The sequence below is a fragment of the Equus asinus genome, chromosome 2, assembly GCF_041296235.1.
Source record: "Equus asinus isolate D_3611 breed Donkey chromosome 2, EquAss-T2T_v2, whole genome shotgun sequence".
Taxonomy (NCBI): Eukaryota; Metazoa; Chordata; class Mammalia; order Perissodactyla; family Equidae; genus Equus; species Equus asinus.
In genome coordinates this window covers 134,145,269-134,172,220 of record NC_091791.1, presented here as the reverse complement: position 1 = coordinate 134,172,220, position 26,952 = coordinate 134,145,269, and the positions used below count along the sequence as shown (strand labels likewise).

The following is a 26,952-nucleotide window of genomic DNA, read 5'->3' as shown; positions in this document are numbered from 1 at the left end:
TAGCCCCCCACTGGCCTGGGAGCTCCTGGAGGACAGGACCATTCTCCATCCATCCTCATGTCCCCACCATAAGCTCAGTGCCTGCCCCACAGTCACATGAGCTATCGTGTTCCCTCTTTTGGCAGAGGGCCCAGGAAGAAACCTCAGGAAAAAAGGGCTAGGTTTTAAATAAATGTTGCCTGAGAAGACCTGGAAACTGTGCAGATTTCCCATCTGTGCGGTAGGACTTAGTCCACACGCCCTGTGCTGAGCTCTACTGACACTCCTCCCACCAAGTTCACCAATGATCTCCAACGTGTAAATCCGAGAGGGACTGCCCAGGCAGAGTCCTGACTGCACAGCGCATCCGACACTGCTCATCAAGACGTCCTTTCTGGCTTCCATGACACTTTTTCCTCCAATCTCCCTGGACAGTGCTGCTCTGTCTTCTTTGCATGCTCATCTTCTCTGCTGGGCCATTAAAAACAAAGAATAATGATACTAATAATAATAGCAGCTGAAACATATCGGCTACTTGCTCTGTGCTGGGCACTGTTGTGTCATTTCTTTTAATTCTCAAAATAATCCTAAATCTACTTTCCAACCACTAGTGAGAGTGATTTTTCTGAAAACTCAATCTGATATCACTTCCTTGAGTCAAACCTGCTAAAGGCTTTCCCTGGCCCACAGTTTTTAAGGTCTTTTGGGATCTGACCCCTGCCCACCTCTCCAGCCCTCTCCTTCCCTACCCCACCCCCTACAATGTTTCTCACCATAACCTCTTCCTTTGTGACCCTCCTGCCTTGAGTTTCTCCAGGGAGAACTCTAGGTCTTTGCATGTGCTGTTCCCACTGCCTGAAACACTCTTCCTCCACTTTTTGGCCCAACACCAATGGCTCTTTCAGGGTTCAGCTGAACATCACCTTTTCCAGGAGCCCAGGAGGGCTGTATAGCATGGTGGTTAGGAAACCAATCTGCCAGGTTCAAATCCCAACTGTGCCACTTCCTAGCCATATAACCTTGGGCAAACTATTCAACTCACTAGGACTTCAATTTCTTACGTCATGAGGATTAAAGAAACCAGTACATGCAAGGTGCCTACATGTGTTACTTCCATATTTCCTGACCTTAGACCTTGTTAAGACTCCTTGCCAAGTATTTTCCAAAACTCCTTTATAATATCACATGATGCCAACCTCACTCCTGAGGATGTCTGTCCATCTGCCCACCTTGCCAGACCGTCAGCTCCGTGAGGGCAGGGGCATTTTGACTTTGGTCCTGCTCCTATTTCTAGTGCCCGGCACACAGGAGGTGCTCATATTTGGTATATCAATGACCAGAAATCCAACACCTACTGGATATCCTCGTGATACATGCTCTCCAGCAAACAGCCACCTCGAACAAGGAAGGAGAGGACAAGATTTTTAGCAACGGCAGACACACACTGAGGTCGAAAGCAGTCACGAAAGCGACTTGGTAATTAGGAAAATACATTTATTATTTCTGAAATGTTCCAACATTCAATGCAAAAACCATGATCGTGGCTTTTTTACAACTTCACAAATTATAGAAAAATGACTTTCCCCCTTCTTTACAGAAATCTCCCTTCCCAGATCAGACAGGGCTCCGTTATGGCTGAAAGGGGGCAGGAAGGAGGGGCAGAGAACACAGCCAGTAGAACAGCCGCTCTCTGGGCAGCCAGAGGCTCTTCCTGCACACTTAAAGCCCAGGCTGAGTCCTAAAGACCCGACCCCTCCGTGGGAGGCTCGGTCCACGCACATCCGTGGCACACTGAGGCAGGCTTCTGTCTCCAAGGCCGGCTGGCAGCCCACAGACGGCCTACGGCGTGGCGCTTGTGGCTGGCAGGCCACGGTCAAGGCAGCTTCATGAGAACAGGAACAGGAGGCAGACCTGCAGCTTAAACCCCTTTCTCTAAATCATGGCCAGGAGAGAGGCTGTGGACACTGCCCAAGTGGTGCTCTAGGTTTAGAAATTTCCCCTTTTACTCAGCTCACAAAGATGCATTTGTCAAATAGCTATTTTTTTAAAAAAATCAGAAAATAAACATTTGGTTCCATTTCAGCTGTAATCAGCAGTTGGTAATTTTTAGAAAAAGCCAACTTGAGTCGCTCATTGTTAAGTTCATATTTTTCCTCAGGTCTCTGACTCCCTCCTTTCTCATCCGTGGTTGGGCGGGGGGGTGCTACGGCTGTAGCAGGAGGCTGTTTGTTGACTTAAGAAAACCGTGAAAATGTTTTGCACTCACATACAAAGGCTGATGGAATTCAAAAACGATCCCACCGATTTTTATGAGAAACATGACTGCTCCTCTTGGGTGTCTCAAGTCAAAACAAGGCAATCGTCAGTGATTTATAGTCCCCACTACACATTTTCTGCCTTCCAGAAAGCATTAGAGAAAGGGCCAACATCTGCCAGGAGCGATTGTAAACACAGCACTGACGGCCTGGACACTTTGTTTTTAAATGCAGCAGGACTTTTTCCTTTGGCCCTGGCAGAAAAGCCAGCTCCTTAGGACCGTTTAGGGAGGAGCAGACAGGAGGGCGCCCCCAAAACCTAAAAGTGAGAGACCAGGGGTCTCCGTTGACCAGAGTGTGGCCAGGAGCATCATCAAAGGCAATCGATACATTATGGCATGTGAAAATTGTCCTGTGGTCCCCAACTGGCCCCCAGGTTCAACCTGGCTGGATGTGGGGCACAGGAGGTACAGAACAAGTTATCATAAGGCACATGGTCGAGGTGGCCCCCACACCGGGCCCAGAAAGACCCCTATCTCTTCACACGATTCCAAAAGTGTTGGAAAGCTGAGGAGTTGATGACACTCACTAGGAGCAGCAGCAGCAGATACAGGGATATCATGACCGTAAACCAATGGCTGGAAACCCAGGAGAGCTGGCTTGAAGCCCTGCTTAAGGGGGAAAAAAGAATGACATTAGCAAAAAAGAGAAAAACATTTTTTTAAAGTATATGCAACAACTTCTGGCTCAAAGAAGATGAAATGATGAATTTCATCCTCTGAGCGAGCCATGAAATGAAGCTTCGTGCGTGCTCCTTTGCTTAAAAAATCTGGGGCTGTTTGCTCTGGCACCGACATGCCTTTCACCAGAACATTTTCTAAATGTAAAAAGACAGCTATGCAATGAGCTCATCCCGATCCTCTCTTTTACAGCTCCTCATGCACCTTTTATAACCCATCTTTTCTTAAGTAGGATTTTGGTATCTAGAAGAATGACCTTGCTTAAGGTGTCTATCCAGATGGCAGCAGGTGGCGGGTTATTTAGCAGAAGTCGTTTCAGTTTTAGACATGCACACATAGCAATCTGAGCGGGGGAAATCCTCTTAGTCCGCTGAGAGATGATCTAAACCGTCCAAGTGTGCACGAAAGAGACACTCCAGGGAGAAGAGGGAAGGAACGGAATTTTCAAGTAGAAAAAGCCAGATGATTTTAAACCAAAAGATAATGTTCCCCAGACTCAGGAACCCCACTTCCCAAATTTTGGGGCGAAGGGGTAGATTTTACCAGTTTATGAAATCCTAAGTGTGGAACCCACTGGTATGTACAAGCAGAAGTGGGGAGTATTAAAAGTGGCCCCCTTTCCTGTCTTATGTGCTGCTCACCCCCAGGAGAAGCTCTACCATGAGCCCCAACAATGATAAGATCTCAAAGTGACCCCCAGCCCTGGAGAACCCTGCAGACAACCCCCACATCCACTCCGCTGAGATGGGAGGAGGCATCCACCCTGGCTCTTAGGAGCCCAAAGGCCTTGTTGGCTGTTGGTTTTAACACCCTCATTTTAGAGATAAAGATGAAGCATCTCTGCTCCTGAGAGGGGCAGGCAGTGGTTCAGCAAACGCTGTGGGAAGTGACAGAGCTGGGTGGCACACAATTCCAGCCTCTGAGCTTAACCTAATCAGTGGCTTTCAGACTGCAGTCTGGAGCCTTGGTGGCTAAGGGGCCTCACGGTCTAAAGCAGCCAATCTGGCTTCAGTCAGTCCCTCGTGTTATTTGTGTTTACGAATCTCTATCTTCTTTGCTAGAGTACACAGTCCTCTTAGGGCCAGGACTACATCTTATTGGACCTCTATTCCTCCCCTCACAGTGTCTAGCATAGTGCTTTATATACCTGATACACAGCCGAAGTCTAAGGCTGGAGGAAAGGGGGTGCTATACTAAGAACCCAGTACTGTGCAGCCTTGAGTGGTTCTCCTGGGCCTCACATGGGGACCGTCCTTCTCACCTCTTGGGCTGCTTCTGTGAGTACACCAGCAGGTACTTCACACGCAGGAGCTGGTTATTGGTGACCACAAAGTACTTTGGAGGGATGTCTCCCCCTTCACTGTGCTTGATTCTCGCTCTCCTGCGGTCTAGCTCCTTGGAATCTGAATGAGGAGAGTAGAGGGTGGGGGAAATACAATAATAAAAGCAGCAAATTATGAATAGAAACAGGTCAAGCCTCCTGGTCTTTAGGGTGGAGAAGCCCCACCAGGCTGAGGAATGGCCTGTTTGTGTATGTGAGGCAGCACTAAAAAAACAGGAGAAGCCAACAGACAGACAAACAGGAGGTGGAAAAAATGAATAGGAAAATAAGAGGGATACAAGGGGAAAAAACCGAGTGGGGAAAGCAGAGGTAAGCAGCAGATTGATGGCCATAACAAAACAAGAATCTGGGACCGGGAACTGGGAACAGGACTGGATGGGAAACAAGTCTCTTAGCAGGCATTCTAGATGAACCATTCTGGATTCGAGCTTTGTAGAACACTTATCTTCTACCCTTTGTACCAAGACTTGTTTAAAAAACAAAAACTTTTAATAACACGAAAAAGCTTTACAAAAAAAAAGCTGCGTGCCAGCAGGTGTTGCAAGGTTTTGTTTTGATGTCTAATGTCACGGTTTGCAAACTTCCTAACAATTATAAATGCAAATATTCACGCTGTCTGGTTTGAGAGGGTGGCATCAGGCCTGGGCCGGTTCCTCGGGATTCCAGTTGTTTTATATTAGAGGCCAAGAACAGACAGTGTTCTTAATTCTCCTTGTCCCTGTGGAACCAACAGGCCAGTTCTGGAGACGAGAATGACAGTTCTGTGACTCTTCTGTCTCCAAAGGCAAAACCGCAGGGGGCAGAGAGCAAAGAATCTAAGGAACCTCAGAGGAGTGGACTGAGGCGGCCAGCTAGTCATTGACTCCCGGGAGAGCCTGGGGTTTACTCCCCACGGGGGCCTGAGTTGCCCCTCACAGCCTCTGGGGGCCCCGGCACACACCAGAGTAGCCTGGAGGAACAGGATCTGGATACACATCTTTAGCTTCAGTTTAGTAAATATTTATTGAATGTCAATTACGTACCAGGCTCGCTGCTGACATTAGGCACCCAAGAGTGAATGAGACCCAGTTCCCGGCACTCCCTACCCAGCACCTTGTAGTAAGTGAGATCTTTTCCATCGTGTGTTCAACCCCTAAGGAGACTGCTCACCCCTTGAAGGCAGTCCCTGTCATACGTTGGTTTGGACCCAGCCCAGCTTTTGGTATGCAATGGGCACCCCACCGAACAGCTGGGCCAACGGCAAGAGTATGCACAGCCCAGGTCTGGGCCAAGTGCTCACTCACCCTTCTTCTTTGTTTGGCATTTGACATCTGGATGGTCAATGACCTCACACACGGCCACACAGCTGAGGATGGGGCCAAGGAGGCTGCGCTGCCACCCATGGCCGTGGGGGCTATAAATGAGGGCCAGGCTCAAGTCACTGGTGAGGTAGGTCCCTTCCCCGAACAAGGATGTCTGGAATGGCAGAGGTCAAGTGAAAACAGACAGGGCCTGTGAATGCAGGGTTGGCACAGCAAGACAACACAGATCTTTCTTCAACAGAGTTGTATAAAGAAAATTTTCCAGTCTCTTTTTTTCCCCAGCAAAAGGTACAAGGCCACATAATCTTATCACATCATCCTAGGGTTATTACTAACCACATTCCTATCTGATGGCAGTTTAACTGATTGTGGATGTGGCTAACTAGCCTGGCAAACTTGTAGTTCCTGCGGTCAAGGGTGAGTCAGAAAACCATAGGTATAAGAGTCCCAACAGACCTGAGTTTGAATCCTGCCTATTCCTCCAACAAGCTGGCAAGTTATCTAAACTCTCTGGGTTTTAGTTTCTACATGTAAAAAATGGTGATACGAGTATCTCCTTCAGAAGGTCGTGGATGAAGATTCGATGAGAGAATGTGCAGAAAGCATCTAGCAGGACACCTGGCACATGAGAGGGGTGGACACTCCATCACAGGCTCTTATGTCATAGCATATGTGGTAATTCCTGTTATATGAATGTGTTAAACATGGTTACACTGATGGGCTTGCAGAAGCAAAGTCACACCTTTATATACAGGGAGGGAGGTCACACCTGAGAGGGGAAGTAATCTGAGTCATTTCTTTTTTTTTTAAAGATTGGCACCTGAGCTAACAACTGTTGCCAATCTTCTTTTTTTTTCTGTTTTTTCTCCCCAAATCCCCCCAGTACATAGTTGTGTATTTTAGTTGTGGGTCTTCTAGTTGTGGCATGTGGGACGCCACCTCAGCATGGCCTAATGAGCAGCGCCACATCTGTGTCCAGGATCTGAACCAGTGAAATCCTGAGCTGCCAAAGTGGAGAACCCGAATTTAACCACTCGGCCATGAGGCCCACCCCTGAGTCATAGGAAAGAAATGAATCTCCCAGACCAGAAACTATAACCCAAACAGGAAGGCCTCTATGAGGGGCAAGGTAAGTTTTACTCTGTGTTGGTGTTGACCAAGAAAATGTCCAAAACTCTGGGAGGCAGTTCCCTGGTGGCAGGTGCTAACTTGGTGCCCTCCGTGAGGAAGTATGCCAGATGACAGAGAAGAATCTCAGGTGCAATACCTGCAGGCTGAGGCTTTGGCAGGCATAGCAAACACATCCTTTGCCCATGGTAAACATCAATAATCAACCATGATGGCCAACACAAAAATATCAATCATGGCATTCATTCACACTGACTCAGAATCCTTCTTAACATTCCAGGTAGCTGCTACCAATGAATGGAATTTGACATTCAAGTTGAAATTCAATTGCTATTCTTGGGCCACAGTATCAGTATCTAAGAGATGAGCAGACTTAGCTCACTGAATATCCTATGCTTGGAAATTGAGAAATAAGCTACTTAGTTGCACCAGGCTTCCACAATTCTAAGTTGGTTAAGTGAAGCTTAGGGGAAATGAAACAAGCCTTTGCTTGGTCTTTGGGAAGCCCCTTGCCAGGTTAGGCAGTGTCCTCATCTCTCAAAAGCTGACACAGACGTTTTCCAAGGACGCTGGGTGTCCTCTGACGCCCACATCCATTTTCCACTTATGCCTGCCACGTATATACCCTTCCCTAGGCTCGAGAGCCTTGTGCAAGGATGCCATGAACAGAGGTGCACAAGAGTGGGAAACTTGGGGTATCTCTACCACAAAAACAGTCTCACAGCTTCAAGTGGCAGGTGGGCTCCCTCAAGCAAGCCCCTCACTGAAAACTCAGACAGAGGAGGCCAGAAGAGCATCCCCTTTACCAAAAGACTCTTGTGAGATGCTTCTAAGCAGCAAACCGCTGGGGCAGTGAAGTAAGGGTTTGGTGTACAAGACTGCAGTCCGCAGGCAACTTCTCCAGGCTGGCTCCGGTGTGAAGCGGAGGCCCCTGGATTCCAGTAGCCTGGCCATAATAGTAAGTTGAGAGCCAGTGTAAACAAGCCGGTCATCCTCAGCAAAAACCAACTGCACTAATCAGACGCAGCAGCGTTGGGAAAGTCTTCCTAGCCTTCGGGCTGCATCAGCCACAGCTGAGCCCGTGGCTCATGGAGCCAGCCCCTCAGACAAGGCAGATGCTGCCACGCCTGGGGAAAGGCTGCAGCCCCCTAACTCCACCAGATTCCCTCTCCATCAGCCTATAAAAGCAGCTACTGTGGCCTTGGTGCCTAAAACAGGAAGAGCCCTTTGCATCCATGAACTGGTTCAATCATCTCAGCACACCAGCAGGTGGGTAATGGCGTCTTATTTACGGATGAGAACACTGAGGCTCAGAGAGGCTACGTAAATTTGCCCAGGGCCACAGAGCTGCCAAGGTGGTCTTTTTGGCTCCTGTCTATACTCTTTCTCTTACACCTCACTGAGAGACAAAATAAGTGCCAGCTGTTGACTCTAAAAAATGGTAGGAATGAAGCTCAAGGATGGAAGGAAAGGACCCCTCCTCAGCACAAGTCTCAATTTCTCTAAGGGCCAACTCTGTTGGAGTGTCCCCTAGGGAACTGTTTCTCAAATGTCAACGTGCACATGAATCACCCGGGGAGCTTGTTAAAGTGTGTTTTCTGAGGAAGTGGTCTGGGATGGGCCTGAGGCTCCACATTTCCAACACGCTCCTAGGTGATGCAGATGCCACTGGTCCAAGGACCACGCTGAGTAATGAGGGTTGCCACACCTGGGATCACCTGGTGAGCTTTTAAAGCATGCTGCTGCCTGGGCCACTTCCAGAGACTCTTGTTTAATTGGTCTGGGATGCAGCTGGGCATTCGGATTTTTAAAGCTCCCCAAGTGATTCCGAATGTGCAGCCAAGGTTGGGAACCATCTTTAAATCCATGCTTCTCAAAGTGTAATCAGCATAGGAATCTCCTGGAGGTTTTGCTAAAATGCAGGTTCTGATGCAGAAGGTCTAGGGTGGGCCCAGGATCCTGCATTTTCACAGGCTCCCAGGGGCTGCTGCTGCTGGGGCTGGTCTGCAGACCGCACTTTGAGTGGCAAGGCCTTAGTGAAATGACCCCCCAACCCCCACCAGCAAACTCCCCAGGGTTCTGACCCCCGCATGTCAGCAGGCTTAGGCCCCACCTTGTTCAGGTGGCAATGCAGGCCATTGTGGATGATGGAATGGAAGTTTTCTAGGCGGCTCCCGTGGAAGGCGTAGATTAGGTCTCGTTCTCCTTTGGTCTCGTAAAATTTGGCGTTCGCTGGGTCGGAGTACTCGATTTCAAACAGGAAGTCCGGCACGGGGACAGGCATGTGAGAGGTACCAGTCAGCTTTTGGATCTTTTCAAACTTGAAAACATGTAGGGAGTCGCAATTTTATTTGGGAAGCTGGTAAAATATGCTGCGAAAATGGCCTCCTAAAGCATTGAGTTTAACTCCTAGGGGATCTGCTCATGAGGAAAACTGGTTTCATGAGAATAAAGTCATCAATTTGTAAACAGGCTCAGAGCTTCTAGCTCAAGACTGCTTCCCTCTAATAACCTTTTCCCTACAGTAGGCTAACTGAGAAGCATGAATTGCTCCTTCTAACTAAAGATCACTTCTAATTTTCATACCACTTTCACATCTATTTCCTGTATTCCATCTTTACAATAATCTCGGGGGTAGAAAGGTGTGATCAATTGCAAAAATGGCCACAGACTTTTCCTCCCATGCCCCTTGAATCTGGGCTTGGCCGTGTGACTTACCTTCATCAATGGGACTTTAGTAAATATATGGCAAACACACACTTGAAAAGGGCTTGCCCTTCCTTGTCTGCTGCTGGGAACACTTCCCTCTTCACTGCCATGTGAGCAAGCCCTGCTAGTCTTCAATAGGATGAAAACCTCATGGAGGAAGGCTCCAACTACAGCAGCCATCCCAGCTGAAGCCCCAAACATGTGAGGCCACCCTAGATCATCCAGCCCCAGGCAAGCCAGCCCCAGCCAGAAGAACCACCCAAGCAACCCATGGAATTGTGAAAAGCAATCAATGGTGTTTTAAGCCACTACGTTTGGGGGACAGTTTGTTATGCACCAAAAGCTGATTGATACAGAAAGGTGAGCTCCTTACTAAAGGGCAACAATCCTCTTCAGGACAGAGACCACATCATTTCAGCGATTTCCAAACAGTAAGTCACAGATTAAAGCCAGTCTATCGTGAAGTTTTCTCTGGGTTATGATTAAAGGAGAAGAACAAGGGCAACAGAACAGATACGTTAATACTGACGTAAGGTCGCCACAAGCCTTTCTTTGGAAGAACTCTCCTTTATTCTGAGATCAGGACTATCCTCCTTTTTTGTGTGAAAACATCCTCTTATAAAATGATGATACATGGTGGGCTAATGTCCTTACTTGGGCACAATAAAAAGCTGATAATCCTGGGTGCCAAGACTCCATGTTTTAATGGAATTTAACTGGTTAATAATCAAAAGTCAAGGAGCCAAAAAAATAAAATAAAATAAAAAAAAAGTCAAGGAGCCATTGCCTTATCTACTTTATCTAGTAGGCACTTGATGCCCATATGAGGTATGAATGAATGAATGAATCTCAATTTAACAGATGACAAAAGTGAAACCCAGAGATCACCCAGGAGTGAGCGGCCCAGCCTCGACCTGAGTACGGGTCTCCTAACTCCCACTCCACAGCTCTTTGTTATTTTACCATCCAACACAGATGGCTGTCCCCCCTACACCCCAGAATCCCAGATACCAAATTCTACACCACCTAAGGAGGACTTCTGTCTTTAGCAGGAGACGGTAAAATTGAATGCTCTTGAATTAAAATTGATTAATTAAGTGGAGAACAGTACAGATAAACCCCTGTTGCCACTCAGAGGAGAGAGCACCAGACCAGCGATCTGCCAGTCCTACCCTCTGGTCCTTGTCATGCCAGCCTGTCCCTGGAAGATCCCAGCCAGGCAAGGGAAACCAAATTATGGAGTGTCTGGTCTGTGCCAGAAACCGTATTGGGGGTGACATTCTATCACAGCTCCCTTCTCAGGTAACTATTAATATTCTCAATTTACAATTGGGGAAAAGGCGATTCAGTAATGGATGGAAGAAGGAATCGAACCCAGAGCCTAAGGTTTTCCACTATTTCGGGTTCTACCTCTGTTTCCTGATGACTGGACTAGGCCAGAGTTTCTTAAGGTATGGTCAAGGGTCCACTCTTATGGGAATTACCTGGGGTGCTTGTGACACCCAAGATTTACTGAGCCCTTAGGCATTGTTCTAAGTGCAAACATTCATTCAATTCTCACACCCAGTTCCCTGATGGAAGCATAATTATCATCCCCACTTTACAGATGAGGAAACCGAGGTACTGAAATGTACCCAGTCACCTGCTCAAGGTCACGCAGCTAGGAAGAGGGAGAAGGCAGCTTTGCACTGCCAGTGTGCAAATTCCTGGGCCGCACTCCAGACACAGAATCAGAATCTCTGGGGTCTGGGAGTCTGCACTTTCAGCAAGCTGCCCTGGTTATTCTGGTGCACAAGGAGGTCCCAGAGCCCTTCAGCCCTAGGAATCTGTGATCCTGCAGACCAAAGGCTCACCTCCGACTTCCCTGCACTGTGGATTGTCAGGACCTTTGAGGATAAAATCCAGCTCACCAGGTCCCAGGCCCGTTTCTCTCTGTCTCCAGAGGACTGGAGAAGTTCTTTCAGGTTGGGTAACTTGCTGGCATCTGCAAGCTGAAGTGAGGAAAAACCTCCATTAGCAAGGATCCTGGACAAAATGATAACCAGGGGCCCTCTAGTGGTAAGGCAGGCGACTTGCCTGTCTTTCATGACATTTCCTGAGAAACGCACAGGTCAACAATCCCCTTTCCAAATACTCCTCAATGCCAAAAGCTCCCAACACTGAAAGGCTGTTTTGTAGCTCATCTGGCACAAAACCCGACCTGAGCTGATGTGAGGTTCATTTAACCTTTATTTCTCCCACTTTGTGTTACTATCGGTGCACTTCGTTGCAGGAATATGAATGTCTGACTCAGGGCTCACCTCGATGAAGGTGTCAGAAAACACACAGAACATGCACGAGAAAACGACCTTCATTAACCTGTTAACTGCTCCCCTAGAGACGGGATAAGGCAGCAAGGCAACTACATACATAACAGGCCACACTTATGGGACAAACGACCCAGAATGGAAAACTGCATGTGGACTAGAAGAAGCTATGAGTAGGGAGCCAGCTGCTGATTTGGGGTTTCCTGAGTGTGGTGACTTTTTGTGAGGACTCTGGCAGCCATGCCTATGGCATTTTTACAAGAGACACCTGCCTTGCAAGAGAGAACATGGGGCTTCATTAGGCCAGAGAAACGCCTGCACCCGCCTGACGGGAATCTCATCTCCTCACAGCTGAGCTGTCACTTTTGGGGGGCAAAGACTAGCTCCGGGACCTCTGCTGGACTGTGCAAGGACTTCCCCAGAAATGAAACACCAGACCCCGCCCTGCTGTGCATGTGATCTGTCCGAGAGCGTTCCCAACTGGTTCCCGGTGTGGCCTGAGACAGGCGTCTGAGTCGGTCACTTGGTCGTGTCCTTGGAGCACATTATTACTTTCATAAAGTCAGGCAGAATCTGAATTCTGAAACATACTTGGTGCCAGGATTTTTGATAAGAGACTGGGGACCTGGGCTAACAGATAGCTACTAGGTATCTGTAGTTTGTGCTCAGAATTTATCACTGACTAGAAACCAAAGCTCTCCAGGATGGCACTTAAGACACTGAAGACTGGCGTCGTCTGTGAATATGCCTTGGGTTGTACCACCTCCAAGCTTTGCTCACAGTCCCCTGGAATGCCCCTTCCTCCACCTCTACGAAACCAGGCACCCTTCTCTCTTAACCTCTAAAAGACTCAGCCCCTGTACTCTCTCCTCAGATGGCCAGGATGCCTGGAGGCCAAAGACTGCCTTGTGTGTTTTTAATTCTCCTCGTTCCTGGATGTAGTGGACAGAGCAGACAGATATTAATTTGAATCCTGCTCCTGAGGCAAGGCACTGGACCTGGTCCACTATCTCCACATTGGGTTGTTGGGAAGATTAAAGGTAGTAGAATCTCAGAGCCTGGTAGAGCCTGGTCTATACATGTCCATTATCTTTTTTTTTTTTTTTTTGAGGAAGATTAGCTGTGAGCTAAAATCAGCCACCAATACTCCCCTTTTTGCTGAGGAAGACTGGCCCTGAGCTAACATCCGTGCCCATCTTCCTCTACTTTATATGTGGGATGCCTGCCAAGGCATGGCTTGACAAGTGGTGTGTAGGTCCACACCCGGGATCCGAACCAGCACGTGAAAACTTAACTGCTGCGCCACCAGGCCAGCCCCTATACATGTCCATTTCTTCTCTTGCTTATATTTCTCCCTGGACAACACAGACACACACCCCCTTTGCTAGGGATGCACTTGGTACTTTATGAATACTAGTGGGTTTTTTTCCATTTCTCTAGAAAGTTGACTGTTGCTGACCTTGGGGGTTTCATTTCTCAACTCTGTAGTTGAAAATCAGAAAAATTTCAGGACCACTTTATTCCTGTCTCTATTTCCAAAGATTCAATCAGTAGCCTCAGACTTCTAATAAAACTATCTCTAGGGGCTGGCCCGTGGCCGAGTGGTTAAGTTCGCGCGCTCCGCTGCAGGCGGCCCAGTGTTTCATTGGTTCGAATCCTGGGCGCGGACATGGCACTGCTCATCAAACCACGCTGAGGCAGCATCCCACATGCCACAACTAGAAGAACCCACAACGAAGAATATACAACTATGTACTGGGGGGCTTTGGGGAGAAAAAGGAAAAATAAAATCTTTTAAAAAAACCAAAAACTATCTCTACATGCCTCATGGAGCATCAGTGAGGATCCAATTTAAAAAAAAACACGGACGTGTGGATGTGCAAATGTTCCATAAGTGTTGGTGCTACACGGCGGGGAGGCAGAAAGGTAAATAATTATGATTTAAACCTATTCATTGTCACAACAAAGATGGATACAAACTACTAAGGGGAAATTCGGGACTCCTGTTGGTTAGGGGCTGGGGGACGGGGTTGGTCAGGACCCGGCAGAGGAGGTGCTGTGTGACCTGGGTTTGACATGCAAAGGCACAGAAGCATGAAAGTGCGGCGTGTAGTCAAAGAAGTGGGTGGTGACGTGGTTGATCTCCTCCTAGGCAGCCTGGGCCCAGACCTGGGCTCACATCCCCCAGTCATGGTGTGACCCGGGTGGGTTGTATGACCTCCTGTGTCTCAGTTTGCTCAAATACATAACTGGGGTCATATGAGCAGCCACTTCACGGGATCCATGCGCAGGTTAATTAAGTCCCACAGTCCAGAGCTTACAGCACCAGCAAGGCACTAAGTCCTGTACTGCAGTGTTAGTGCAACGCCGCAATTGTTGTCGTCATTAACTGCAGGTCGTTCTGTGACACCAGAGTCTAGAGTGTAGGGGAGCGGTTGCCAGGAGCAGGAGTGCAAAGGCGACTTGAGATCAGCCTGTGAAGGGCCTTGTACCTGCCTTGGGGACGCTGGGCTTTCTTCTGTGGGCAGCATAAGGGAGCCACTGTGGGCACCTGAAGATGCGTTCCAAACGGTTTACCCTCAGGGGGCCACCCGCATGGCCTGAAGTGTAGTCCAAACTACACGCCCAGCATTCTGCGGCTCATCTTGGCCTCCCCTTTCCTTCTTTTCTACTCCTGGTCCACACCTGTCATCCCAGAACCGGAGCTGCATCTTCTCTCCCATGATTACTGTTCCCATGACTCCTGTTCTCAAATCTACCTGTGAGCGGCCGCGCTTGCCAGCAGTCCAGACCTGGGCACAGGGAGCCCCACAAGAGGCCAGTCAGCTAAGCCAGGTCCCTTTCAGGGGCTCAGTCTGGGGAAGTGGGAGAGACCCCTCCCAGATCCGAGCCGGACCCCAGCTCTCGCCTGGGCTGCCTTGGGGCCAGCCCTCTTCCAGGGCTCGGGCCCTCCCACTGCTGCCTGACCTCGCAGAGCCCCTGGGTGTCCTGCCGGGCTGCCCTCTTTGTCCCTACTTTTTAACCCCTCAACTGACCTCCTGTATGTCCCATTTCACTTTTCAAGCTACTCTGAAAAATAAATCTGCTCCAAGTTAATAGGATTCTTCCTCTTGTGACCAAAATCTGTCTGCATTTTAGGAGGGCCTTTTGGGGACCAGACATACAAGTTGGGTTGCCAGATAAAATGCAGTCTGCCCAGTTAAATTTTAATTTCGCATAAAAAAACAAAATAAATGTTTTTAGTAAAAGTATAACCCAAGCAAGATTTGGGGCATACTTTAAAAATTATTTGTTGCTTATTGGAAATTCAAATTTAACTAAGTGGCCTATATTTTTATTTGCTAAATCTAGCTACCCTCCCTTAACAAGGCCCTTCAGAATCTGGTTTGGCTCCTCCCACAGCACCTCCTGCCACAAACTTCCCATTGGTTCCCCCGATGCTGTTCCTCAACTGCACCATTCTCTCCTCCTCTGTGCTTCTGCAGCTGCCAGGCATGACATTCCACTCAGTCTTCAAGGCCAGCCTAAAGTCACCTCCCCTGTCCCTGACACACCACCACCTCTGTGCTCCTCTGTGCTCTAGGCAGAATCCCATGTTGATACTTCACTCTCTGGGGCCACCTCAGATGCAGTTGGGACAAACACTTCCTGAGGGCCAACCACATCTTATGAATCCTGGAGCCCCAGCAGCCAGCCTAGAACCTGGCCTGAAGTTCAGAACGAGGCAGTAACTACCATTTATTGAGGCCTGATCACGTACCACACACTGGGCTCAATGCTGTGCACGCGTCATCTCGTTTTATCCTCACAACAGCACATTTTAAAGGGGAGGAAACTGAGGCTTGGGGAGGTTAAGCACCTTGCCTAGGGTCGCACAGCTACTCAGTGGCAGGGACATGCAGCCAGGTGGGCGGACTCCAGAGTCCATTCTCTGTGATTCTTTCCTATCAAATCAATGAAGAAATTTATAATGGGATAAATATTTTAACCCAAGAAGCAATTCTAGCAGAACTTTAAGAGGCTGCTGGGGAAGCTTCAGGTATGTTTCTGGAGTCTCCTATCCCAGAATAATATATACAACCAATATATACAACCAAGAGAGCTACTGGCTGTGCCTAAGCCCTGTCAAAGGAGGGGAGAGAGATGCACGTAACACTTAGTATGGACTAGGGTCAGGAGACAGAAAACCTCCATCTAGACAAGTTATGAACCACGGTTCATGACAGCGGAAGGCACTTACCAGCAACTGAAGAAGCGTTCAGGAGGAAGGCAGGCATTTCTGGGGTTGGCGGTGGGGGGAAGCAGAGGGAAAGGTTTACAGAACAGGTAGGATGGAGTGGGACCTGGAGTGATGAGGAGGACTTTAAGAGGCAGAGAAAGCACTCTCAGTGGGAAAGAGCATGGCGGAGGAGCAGAGAAGTGAACAGCGCCTGTTCTAAAAGGTGGTCCCAGGCTCAAATGCCCCCAGGGCCAGAGAGGGGAGGAAAATGAGTAAGCGGGGAGTCAAGGAAAGAGTGGTAAGGACTGTGTTGAACTGGAGACCCCAGGCCTAGCAAAGGGCCCAGCCACCAATCCCCCAGTTGCAGATCCAGCTCGTTTCTACCCAAGGGTGACCTCCACCCAGGCTGCAGAGCCTCAGATGTTTTTCTTGTTTGAAAAAGAAATCAGTAAGCCGGGGGTATTTTGGTTTTGTTTTGTTTTTTAATTTCCCAATTTCTAAAAGGCTAGAGGACAAACAAAACCTGTCAGACCACACTTTTGCAGCCTCCGCTCTGGGGAGTAAGAAAAGATTCAGCCAGAGAAGCGGGTGGGCAGCCTGGGTGAGGCCCGAATGATGGGCAGTGCTGGGCAGCCAAGGGGCTTGAGAAAGGAAGTCTCTGGGAAAGAGGTGGTTTGAGTGACTGAGAGACCAAGGGGGAGGGAACCAGCAGGGGGCAAGCAGAGGACAGAGAGGACCAATGACCCCGGAAGGGGACAACTCAACCTCCTTGCTTTGAGTCAGGAGGTGACAGGACAGCCCAGTGGATAGATTCCAACCACCCAGATCATAATCTCCTGAAATTTATGTTTACAGCAGTTGCCACTTGTTGATTCTTATCACCAGGAAAAGGTGGGGATATTCAGGCTTAGATATGAAGCACTGTTGTCCTAGAAGGGCTGGCAGCAGGCAAGAGAGAACATCTGAAAGAAGTCCTTGTCTAGGAAGACTCCAGAGGTCACAATTACTAGATGTGGGTGGAGGTGCTAGAAGGAAATGAACCAAAGGTACAGCCAAGATAACCAGCCTCGGGGAGCAGACAGAGTGACACCTGAACAGTGGGGTGGGTGGGCTGGGTGGAACCAATGGGCTGCTGAGATGAAGGCAAGAAAGGTGACACCACAGTTACATACAGGTATACCTTGCTGTGCACAAGTCTAAAGGATGGAAATCCAGATTTACTAAAACAGATTGGGGGTGAGAGTCTACTTTACAAGCGTTCTCATCACAGAAAGAGTCATCATGGGGATCTTAGAAAGGAGTGGCCTCCACCCTGGCTACACGCTGGCATCACCTGGTGGTCTGCCACCAGCACATCTACTGATGAGCTGATGATGACAGAGACAGTAATAGAACCTATGTTGCTGAGCCGTTAGGAAGATTAAATGAGTTACATGTAGAGCCGGCTCAGAAGAGTGCCAGGAAGTGCCATTAGAAGTGTAAGTGTTAGGGACCGCATTATTATTATTAATCAAATCTCCCCCTCTACTGCTCCCCGATCTGAGGAGAGGCCTGCATTTCTGGGATGGTTGGGAAGGGAGGAGGTGGCTTGTACTAGAAGGATGATCCCACCCCTGGTCCTCCACATCACCGTCCCACAGGCTGAGATTTTTCTAGCCACATACCCACCAAGAGCCACATTACCTTATATGTATGTCTGTGTCCATATCTTTTTATATCTGTATGCTTCCCCCGCCCCCTCATTTTTTAGATACCGTCTTTGAGAGCAGGGAAATAAAAAGGCAATCTGAGGGGCTGGCCCCATGGCTGAGTGGTTGAGTTCACGTGCTCAGCTTCAGCGGCCCAGGGTTTTGCCGGCTTGGATCCTGGGCACCGAGGACATGGCACCGCTCGTCAGGCCATGTTGAGGCAGCATCCCACACACCACAACCAGAAGGACCTACAGCTGGAATATACAACAATGTACTGGGGGGATTTGGGGAGAAAAAGCAAAAAAAAAGAAGACTGGCAACAGTTGTTAGCTCAGGTGCCAATCTTTAAAAAAAGGTAACCTGAGAGACTATGAATTTTACCTCAAGATATCAAGTATATACCTACATGGACACTTATTGACTAGACTGAATCTAATTGTTATCATTTCCTCACCACCCAGCAGCTGGATGCTCAGGAAAATGATGAATTAATAGGAAAATTTTAAAACTACATATTCTCTGCAAATGAACAAAAATCCCAACGCCCAGGCTCCAACTCAAACCAATTAAATCAAAATCTCTAGAGGGGGCCCAGACATCAGTAGTTCTTAAAGCTCCCCAGGTGATTCCAAGGCAAGCCAAGGTTGAGAGCCTTGTAAATTCGAAGGATCTCTGGGGCTGGCCCTGTGGTGCAGCGGTTAAGTGCACACGTTCCACTTCAGCCACCCCGGGTTCACTGGTTTAGATCCCGGGTGCAGACATGGCACCACTTGGCAAGCCATGCTGTGGTAGGCGTCCCACATATAAAGTGGAGGAAGGTGGGCATGGATGTTAGCTGAGGGCCAGTCTTCCTCAGCAAAAAGAGGAGGATTGGCAGTAGTTAGCTCAGGGCTAATCTTCCTCAAAAAAGAGAGAAAGAAAAAGAACGATCTCTGTTCTCCCCCAGGAAATGTCAATACCCAATTTCTAATCTGGAAATAAGCATACAAAGCCTTCCTTAGATTTGTTAGACTTCGAGCCAGCAATTTCACCTTTTGGAATTTATCTCAAGAAAATAACTAGAGATATAAACCACAATTAACATAGAAGGATGTTTATCGTAGCATTATTTATAAGAGCAAATTTGTTAAAATGTGAAAGAACCCAGAGGAAGGACTCCTAACTGCTTGGGGAGGGGGCACAGAATAAGATGAAGTTCCAGCCGGGTCTCAAAGGATGAGGAGCGTTTGCCTGGACAAAGAGGGGGATGGCATGGAGAGGGCAGGCACACCCTGGGGTCAGGACAGAGAGATGCTCATTCACGTTTTTAACCCAGACACTGAGAAGTCAGCTTGTCTAGACAGTACAAGCCAGAGACCAGAACCAGAGAGTCAATTAGAGCAGTCTGGCCCCCAAAATAGAGAATGGGAACAGGGTTGGCTAGATGCAGTGCTTCTCAGACTTCACTATGCACACAAGTGCCTGGGGACCTTGTTAAAATGCAAATCTTGGGCCTGCCCAGTGGCATCATAGTTAAGTTCTCACACTCTGTTTCAGTGGCCCTGGGTTTGCAGGTTTGGATCCCAGGTGGGGACCTATGCACCGCTCATCAAGCCATGCTGTGGCGGCTTCCCACATACAAAATAGAGGGAGACTGGCATGAATGTTAGCTCAGGGACAATCTTTCTCAAGCAAAAAGAGGAAGATTGGCAATAGATGTTAGCTCAGGGCCAATCTTCCTCACCAAAAAAAAACAAACAAACAAAAGCAAATCTTGATTGGGTAGGTCTGGGATGGGGCCTGACATTCCACATTTCTAACAAGCTCCTAGGTGATGCTGATATTGCTGGTCCTCAAGCACACTGGGTGGCAAGGGGTTGAATTAACACAAAGAAGCCATTCCCGCCCACCTCCCACCCCAGAAAGGGTCTACAGACTAATGGAGAATCAGAGCATGATGTTTTCTAGGAGAAAAACAAAACAAAAATTTTACAGCTGTGATGTCAATGATAAGATTCTGTGTCAAGACTCAGGAATGTCAACTGTGCACAGGATAGCTCAACCTGAAGTTTGGGGGCCAATGGTCAGGGCTATCAGACATCCCAAGAATGCTACAGATTCTCTGATCTGATAGGAACTTAGCCAATCCTTGTCCCAAGGAACAGAGTCAGAAACTCTCATCTCAGCCTGGGCAATCAGCACATACCCAACTGATTCCTCAAACATCCAATAAGCACCTTCCTGGCACCGGGAATACAAAGAACTTCCAGTGTAAAATCGAAGAGCTGACTCAGAATAGAAATGTCCTCAAAACAAGGCACCTGGGAGATGATTTGGGACTCTGGGGGCTGTGAAAGAATAAGGCCAGAACCATACCTAAAACCCAGAGCTTGGTTCAGCAGGGGGCATTCTCAGGAAACAACTGTTAAAGTGATTCAGGCCAGAGCTCTAATTTTTGGAAACTACAACACCTGTGTTACAGGTGTGTCATGACATCTCATAGTACGGAGGAAATTAATTAAAAATGGCTGAAAATGACACAACGTTTCACAATTACTTCCAAGTGCTGTTAGCCAAACAAACGAAACGAAAAACTTTTTAACAGCTCCATACCTTCCTTCTTCAGGTAACCACAAAATGATCAAGAAGGGTAAGTCCAGACCGGATTCCCTTTTAAAAGTTAACGTCTGAGTCAGATACAGGTCCAGATGCCAAGTTCTCTGCATCTTTTCTGTAACTCATGTGACACGTAGCAAAACGAAACCTAACGTGTGTTTATCTAAGAATGTGTGCATGCCTCCCGAGGCCACGCCAGGCCCTGCCTGGTGAGCGCCTTCTCGTTAAAGCCATGCCTCCAGACCGCCAGAATCTGTGCAGCCTGAGCTGGCTTCCCTCACAATGGCGCCCAAGAAGGAATATGGCAAGAGAACAGCGTAGTAAGAATCTGCCTGTGCTTCTCCAGTGGCCCTTGAGAGAAAGTGTGCACTGCCTAGCACTGGCACAATGAGCCCTAGGTGAAGGACAGTCTGTCCCCAAAGAGGAGGTGGCTATTTGGGGCTACCTGAATTGCTGATGCTCTCCCAAGCGATTACAGGTATGGAAGAAAGGGTGTGCCCCAAACTGAGAGCCCTGATATCTATAGGGAGACATGTGGCACATGGTGAGTTCTATCAGGGGACACTTTTACTTTTATGGTATCATTTGAAATTCTCATAACAAGAATATATTCAAACATTACTTGCATAATTAAAAATAAATTTTAAAAAAGCATGATAAAAACAATTCCAAACTCCCTTTACATTTATCCCATAGTCATCAAACAAACCCAATTCTGTTTGCCAAAAAGACCTTCCAGTAGAAAGCAAACTCATTGAGCATTCTAGTCCACTTGAATGTTTCTTGGCAAAAAATAATAAAGTGCATCGTGGGGCACCATCTCTGGTGAGTTTAGTCTCTCCTCCTCTGACTGTTCCTCCTGAACAGATCCCTCTCTCACCATGCCACCACAGGGCTCTTTCAGAAATGCATCCTAGACCTCACCAACACCCTCCCCTGCCCAAGCATAAAACCCACACATCTTGGCAGGACATGTCCAACCCCGTGAGCTTCAGTTGGCTTCACCTCTTCCTGCTCCCCATGACAGGCACCTACAGTACAGACTTGTCCTTCTTGGCGAGCTCCTGGCTTTCTGCCCATCCTGCTACTCCTCCTGGAATACCACTTTCCTCCTCTCTGCTCTTCAAAATCCTCCACATCCCTAGGGAGTTGACATGACATCAGTCACTGCCCCTGGTTAGTGCTCCCTGACCTCAGCCCACTGCTAACAGCTGGGGTCCCTGCTCTGGGCTTCCATGTTGTATGTCTAGGGCTTACCCCACAGTACAGCTGAGCACACTGTTAACCTCTCCTTGGGTCTGTAATTCTGTACCCTCAGCACCTAGACCACAGCAGGAGCTCCATAAATATCTTTGACAAAACTGAAGGAAGTTTCATCCCCAAGGCTCTGATATCAAGAACTTACAAAACTGAATATCTGAATTTGCATAACAAGCCATGGGTTTGCCTCTTTCTCCAATCTCCCACTCCCTGTACCCTGAAACATCTGTGTACCACAGTCAAGGCCTGAGGTGCCCTCAACACATCCCTAACCTGGGCTGCAATGGACCGGGTGGGCTCAGGAGGCTGGGCCTTGGTACCTTTACCTCCTGGGAAAGATAGCAACACGGGAACCCAACAGTGACCACCTCATCGGAGATCATTCTAAACATCTCTTGATTCTAAATATCTCCTTTAATCTGTTAACATGGTTTATAACATTAATTGATTTTCTAATGTTGAACTAATTTTGCATTCCTGGGATAAACCCACCTGTTAATGAGGAATTATTCTTTTTATACATTGCTAGATTCAGGATCCTAATATTTTATAAAGGATTTCTACATTTATACTCATGAGTGACATTGGTCTATAATTTTCTTTTCTTGTATCATCCTTATCAGATTTAGTATCAAAGTTATACCAGCCTCTTTTTCAATACTCTGGAAAAATTTATTTGAAACTGAAATTACGTATTCCCTCAGTGATTGGTAGAACTCACCAATGAAACCAGCTAGGCCCAGAGTTTTCTTTGAGGGAAAATCTTTGGCTACTAATTCAATGTCTTTAATGATTACAGGCTGTTTCAATTTTTTGTTTCTTACAAAATCAATTTTGGTAAGCTATATTTTCCTAGGCAATTCCAAATATTTGGATTACATAAAAAGATAACTGATATCTGACCGGAATGCTGACCCTGAGGTGAACGAACCCTGCAAGAAATTAAGTGCCTTGGGAATCATCAGAGAAATAACAGCTCACATGTGTACTGTATGTTACAATTTATAAAAGTACTACCCATATGTTACCTTATCTGAAGATGGAGCTGTGGGTGGCTTTGGTGACTTGTGTTGTCTAATTATTTGCCAAGGGATGGATAACTTCCTATTTAGCAGAATCAGCTGATTTCGATCAACATCTTATGGCTGGTCAAGCTGGGAAATTATGTGGTGGCCTATGCAACTACTGAAGTCCTCACTTCAGTCCTATGAGTCACCTGTCATTAACAAGAGGAAGCAGCCACCAAGTGCCTTGGGAGTGTCAACATTAGGGCGTCGGGAGTGTTCTCAGCTCATGGAAACCGTCCCCAAGGCCAGGCTGGGAATGGAAAGCGTGGGGGCTGGCAAGTTTACTAACACGGGTTCCCCAGGCCACGTGTCCTGGGACGGAGTGGGCAGCTCCAGGGAAAAGCGCACTCACCAGGGCCTCAAAGTCCTTGCAGTCGTGGCGGGCATAGGACGCGGGGAAGGGCCGCAGCACCGAGTCGCGCTTGTAGCTCTGCAGGGCCGAGGCGAAGAGGCTGCACCGGAGGTCGGCGGCCAGCACGTCGCGGCCCGCCGCCTCTCGGACGGCCGCCCTGCCCGCGGGCTGCATCCCGGGTCTCCGCGCGTTGCCGGGGAACACGCGCCGGTCAGGGTGAGGGCGGTGGGCGCGGGGCTGGCCCCTGGGACAATGGGCCAAAGGAGACCGGATTCCCAGGCCTGGGGTGGAGCTAGGCAGAGGGATGAGATGACAGGGATGAGAAGGTGTTGACTAGTGTCTTCTGCGGGAGTCCGGGCCGGGGCCCTCGCTGCCCGGGGAGACCGGTCGATGGAGGCGAAGGAACTGGACAGGACCGCGGGTCAGCGCGGGGGGCTGGGCCTGGCGATAATGGGGCCGGGGGATCCCAGGCCTGGAAGGGGGCTGTGACATGGGATGAGATGACAAGGGTGGGAACGTGCTGACACGTATCCTCTGCACTGGCCCGGGGCGGGGGACGCCCCCGGGAGGAACCGCGGGCAGAGCTCCCTCCCCGCGCCCGGCGAGGCTGCGGCGTCGCCCGTGCCTTCCTGTCCCGCCCTCGGCCCCGGCCGCCGAAGCCCCGGCGCTCGCCCGACTGCCCTCGGCGCTGCCTGCGTGCCGCCCGCAGCCACGTCGGCTCACGGTTCCCGGGCCGCCGGCCGCCGGCCGCCTCCCGCGCCCCGCCGCGCGCCCCGGCCTACCTCCCTCCCGGCCGCCGCGCTCCCGACGCCGCTCCGCACTCCGCCCAGCCCGGCCGAGGGCCCGCCCCTCCCCGCTCCCGCCCCCTCCCCGCTGCGGCTTGTGCAGGCCCAGCCGGGTCCGCCGGGTCCGCCGGGTCCGCAGAGTCCCCCCCCCCCCCCGCCCCATGCGAGGTGTGCGCCCAGGCGCGGTCACCCACGCCACTGCGTGGTACGCCCCCCACCGTAAAAACTGACCCAGGCGCCCTTTTGAGCCGCCCTTGAACTTGCCTTTGTCCCAGCTCCGCGGAGCAGTAGTTCTTACTGCTACCTACTGCCTTCCTCTTGAACGGTTTCCCTCCAAAACTGGCTGTTCAGGAGCCATTTAACACCCAGGGAAACTGAGGTTTAGAGTGCTGTAATGCTTGCCCAAGGTCCCACAGCCAAACGGGGTGACTCTGGGATTCATACCCAGATCTGAAAGCCAAAAGACATTTCCTCTGCCTTTCAGCCTCTGGAATTTTTTGCATTGCTAAATTCTCCGGCCTCTCAGTGAGATGTCCCAAGATCCTCCTTTGGGGCCTTCTCTGAGAGGGAGCCAGGAGAGACAAGTAATGGGGGAAGGCAGAGAGGAGCTTTAACGTAACTGTGCGGAGGGAAGGAACTAGACTCCCATCGTCTCTCCCTACTCTGAGCCCCATTAGAGAAAACCCCGCAGTTTGGCCTCATGGTCACATGGAAATCTAAGCACAGGTCATTGCTAAATTCCGAGACCAGGAAGCCCCCTGACTCCGGGGCCGCACCCCCACACCTCAGGATCGTCTAAGGGAGGAACTTCCCCTCCTTCCATATCCAGGCTGAACTCAGCCCTGGGCTCAGAGGAGAGGTGGTCCATGCCAGTGGATGATATGTATGACTTTGGGAGGAAGAGCAAGACTGGACCCCCAGACAGCACAGAGCTTCCCAGGCCAGGCAGTAAGTGCATGCTGCTCCCAGAAGTCCACATCAAACCTCTGGTTGCTGTGAGGCCTGGACTGATCCAGAAGCACCAAAAGGCCACAAGGCTCTTGGACAAGGCTCCTAGTTCCCCTAAAGTTTTGAGGGCCTCATGGGACCCAGGAACTGGAACATGGCTACTGAAGCTCAGGCCCAGAAAGGCAGAGCTCACAACAGTGGGGCAGGAGATAGGAACCAGCCCTCATTCCATCTCTTCTCCGCTGTGGGCCCTTCGACACGGCTACCTCCTTGGCCTCCAGTATTGTTTGTTGGATGAATGCATGAAATTTGCTTCTCTGAATATGTTTTCTCACACGTGAAACAAGAATCATAGTGAAAATATTCACATCCCAGAGGGCATGGAAAGGCCTCCGAGGATGCAACCCTCAGGGTCCAGGAGTTCTAGAGAGCAAGGTGGGTTATCTAGTTCCATGTCACTGTGTTGATTTCCTTTTTTTATTTTTTAAAAATAGCTTTATTGAGATATAATCTACAGCCCTTACAATTCACCCATTTAAAGTATACAACTCAGTAGTTTTCAGTGTATTCAGAGATATGTGCAACCATCACTGCAGTCAGCCTGTTTTGTTTTGTTTTTGAAGGAAGATTAGCCCTGAGCTAACATCTGCTGCCAATCCTCCTCGTTTTTTTGCTTAGGAAGATTGGCCCAGAGCTAACATCCGTGCCCATCTTCCTCTACTTTATATGTGGGACGCCTACCACAGCATGGCTTGCCAAGTGGTGCCATGTCCGCACCCAGGATCTGAACCAACGAACCCCAGGCCACCAAAGCGGAATGTGCAAACTTAACCCCTGCGCCACGGGGCCAGCCCCATGCAGTCAGTTTTGAAACATTTTCATCACAGCAAAAAGAAGCCCTGTACACTTAGGTTGTCACTATCCTATATTCCCATTTACCCCAGCCCTAAGCAACTACTAATTTGCTTTCTGTCTCTTTGCCTACTCTGGACATTTCATATAAGTGGAATTATACAATATGTGGTCTTTTGTGACTTGTTCTTTCACTTAGTATAGTGTTTTCAAGGTCCATGTCATGTTGTAGCATGCATCAGAACTTCATTCCTTTTTGTGGCTGAATAATATTCCATTATATGGTTATACCACATTTTCTTTATCCGTTCATCAGTGAATGGCCATTTGGGTTGTTTCTACCTTTTGGTTATTATGAGTAATGCTGCTGTAAACATTTGTGTACAAATTTTTGTGTGGACATATGTTTTCATTTCTCTTGAGTATATACTTAGGAGTGGAATTGCTCAGTCTTATGATAACTCTGTTTAATTGAATGAGAAACTGCAAACTACTTCCAAAAGTGACTGCACTGTTCTACATTCCCACCAGCAATGAATGAGGCTTCCAATTTCTCCACATACTCACCAACACTTGTTACTATCTCACTTTTTAGTTCTAGTCATGCTAGTGGTTGTGAAGTGGTATCTCAGTGTTTCGATTTGCAATTCCCTGATGACTAATGACTTTGAGCACCTTTTTATGTGCTCATCGGCCATTTGTATTTCTTCCTTAGAGAAATATCTATTTAGATCCTGGGCCCATTTTTTAGTTGGGTTATTTGTCTTCTATAGAGTTGTGAGAGTTCTTTATATATTTCAGATACAGGTCCCTTATCAGATATATGATTTGCAAATATTATCTCACATTCTGTGGGTTGTCTTTCACATTCTTGATAGTGTCGTTGAAGCACAAATGTTTTTGATTTTGATGAAGTCCAATTTATTTTTTCTTTTGTTGCTCATGCTTTTGATGTCATATCTAAGAATCCATTGCCAAATACAAAATCAGGAAGATTTGCCTGTGTGTTTTCTTCTAAGACTTATATAATTTTAGCTCTTACCTTTAGATCTTTGGTCCATTTTGAGTTGCTTTTTGCATATTGTGTGAGGTAAACGTCCAACTTCATTCTTTTAAATGTGGGCATCCTGTTGTCCCAGCACCATTTGTTGAAAAGACTATTCTTTCCCCACTGAATGGTCTCAGCTCTCTTGTTGGAAATCTGTTGACCATAGACACATGGCTTTATTTCTAGACTCAGTTCTGTTCCATTGATCTGTATGTCTGCCTTTATGCCAGTACCACACTAGCTTGATTACCATTGCTCTGTAGTAAGTTTTGAAGTCAAGAAATGAGTTGTACTTCGTTCTTTTTCTAGATTGTTTTGGCTATTGTGGGTCTCTTGCAATTCCATGTGAATCTTAGAATCAGCTTATCAATTTCT

At 48.5% G+C, this 26,952-nt stretch overlaps 1 protein-coding gene across 5 annotated transcripts; it reads right to left on the bottom strand.

Annotated features, from left to right (window-relative positions):
* Positions 1 to 1,456: 1,456 nt before the first annotated feature.
* PARP16 (poly(ADP-ribose) polymerase family member 16) lies at positions 1,457 to 23,799 on the bottom strand. 5 transcript variants are annotated; one of them, XM_070499965.1, is made up of 7 exons: positions 23,727 to 23,799; positions 22,945 to 23,236; positions 11,308 to 11,445; positions 8,859 to 9,065; positions 5,600 to 5,771; positions 4,236 to 4,377; positions 1,457 to 2,902 (listed from the first exon to the last, which is right to left on the bottom strand). In XM_070499965.1, the coding sequence occupies exons 2-7, from the start codon at positions 23,116 to 23,118 to the stop codon at positions 2,767 to 2,769; spliced, it is 969 nt and encodes a 322-aa protein (XP_070356066.1). In that variant the 5' UTR covers positions 23,119 to 23,236; positions 23,727 to 23,799; the 3' UTR covers positions 1,457 to 2,766. The 5 variants fall into 5 exon arrangements, with proteins under 5 accessions (XP_070356066.1, XP_070356073.1, XP_070356084.1 ...); XM_070499972.1 differs by having other exon boundaries at positions 11,365 to 11,445; positions 23,727 to 23,794; XM_070499983.1 differs by lacking the exon at positions 8,859 to 9,065 and having other exon boundaries at positions 23,727 to 23,794.
* Positions 23,800 to 26,952: the final 3,153 nt, after the last annotated feature.

What these genes read in the sequence shown, in the direction of transcription:
- PARP16 (XM_070499965.1), bottom strand. Translation starts at nt 23,118, where the DNA reads ATGCAGCCCGCGGGCAGGGCGGCCGTCCGAGAGGCGGCGGGCCGCGAC. An exon ending in GCAAGGACTTTGAGGCCCTG is followed by an intron (nt 11,446 to 22,944) that starts GTGAGTGCGCTT and finishes TCCTCACTTCAG; the next exon opens with CTTGCAGATGCCAGCAAGTT. An exon ending in TCACAGAAGCAGCCCAAGAG is followed by an intron (nt 2,903 to 4,235) that starts GTGAGAAGGACG and finishes CCCCTTAAGCAG; the next exon opens with GGCTTCAAGCCAGCTCTCCT.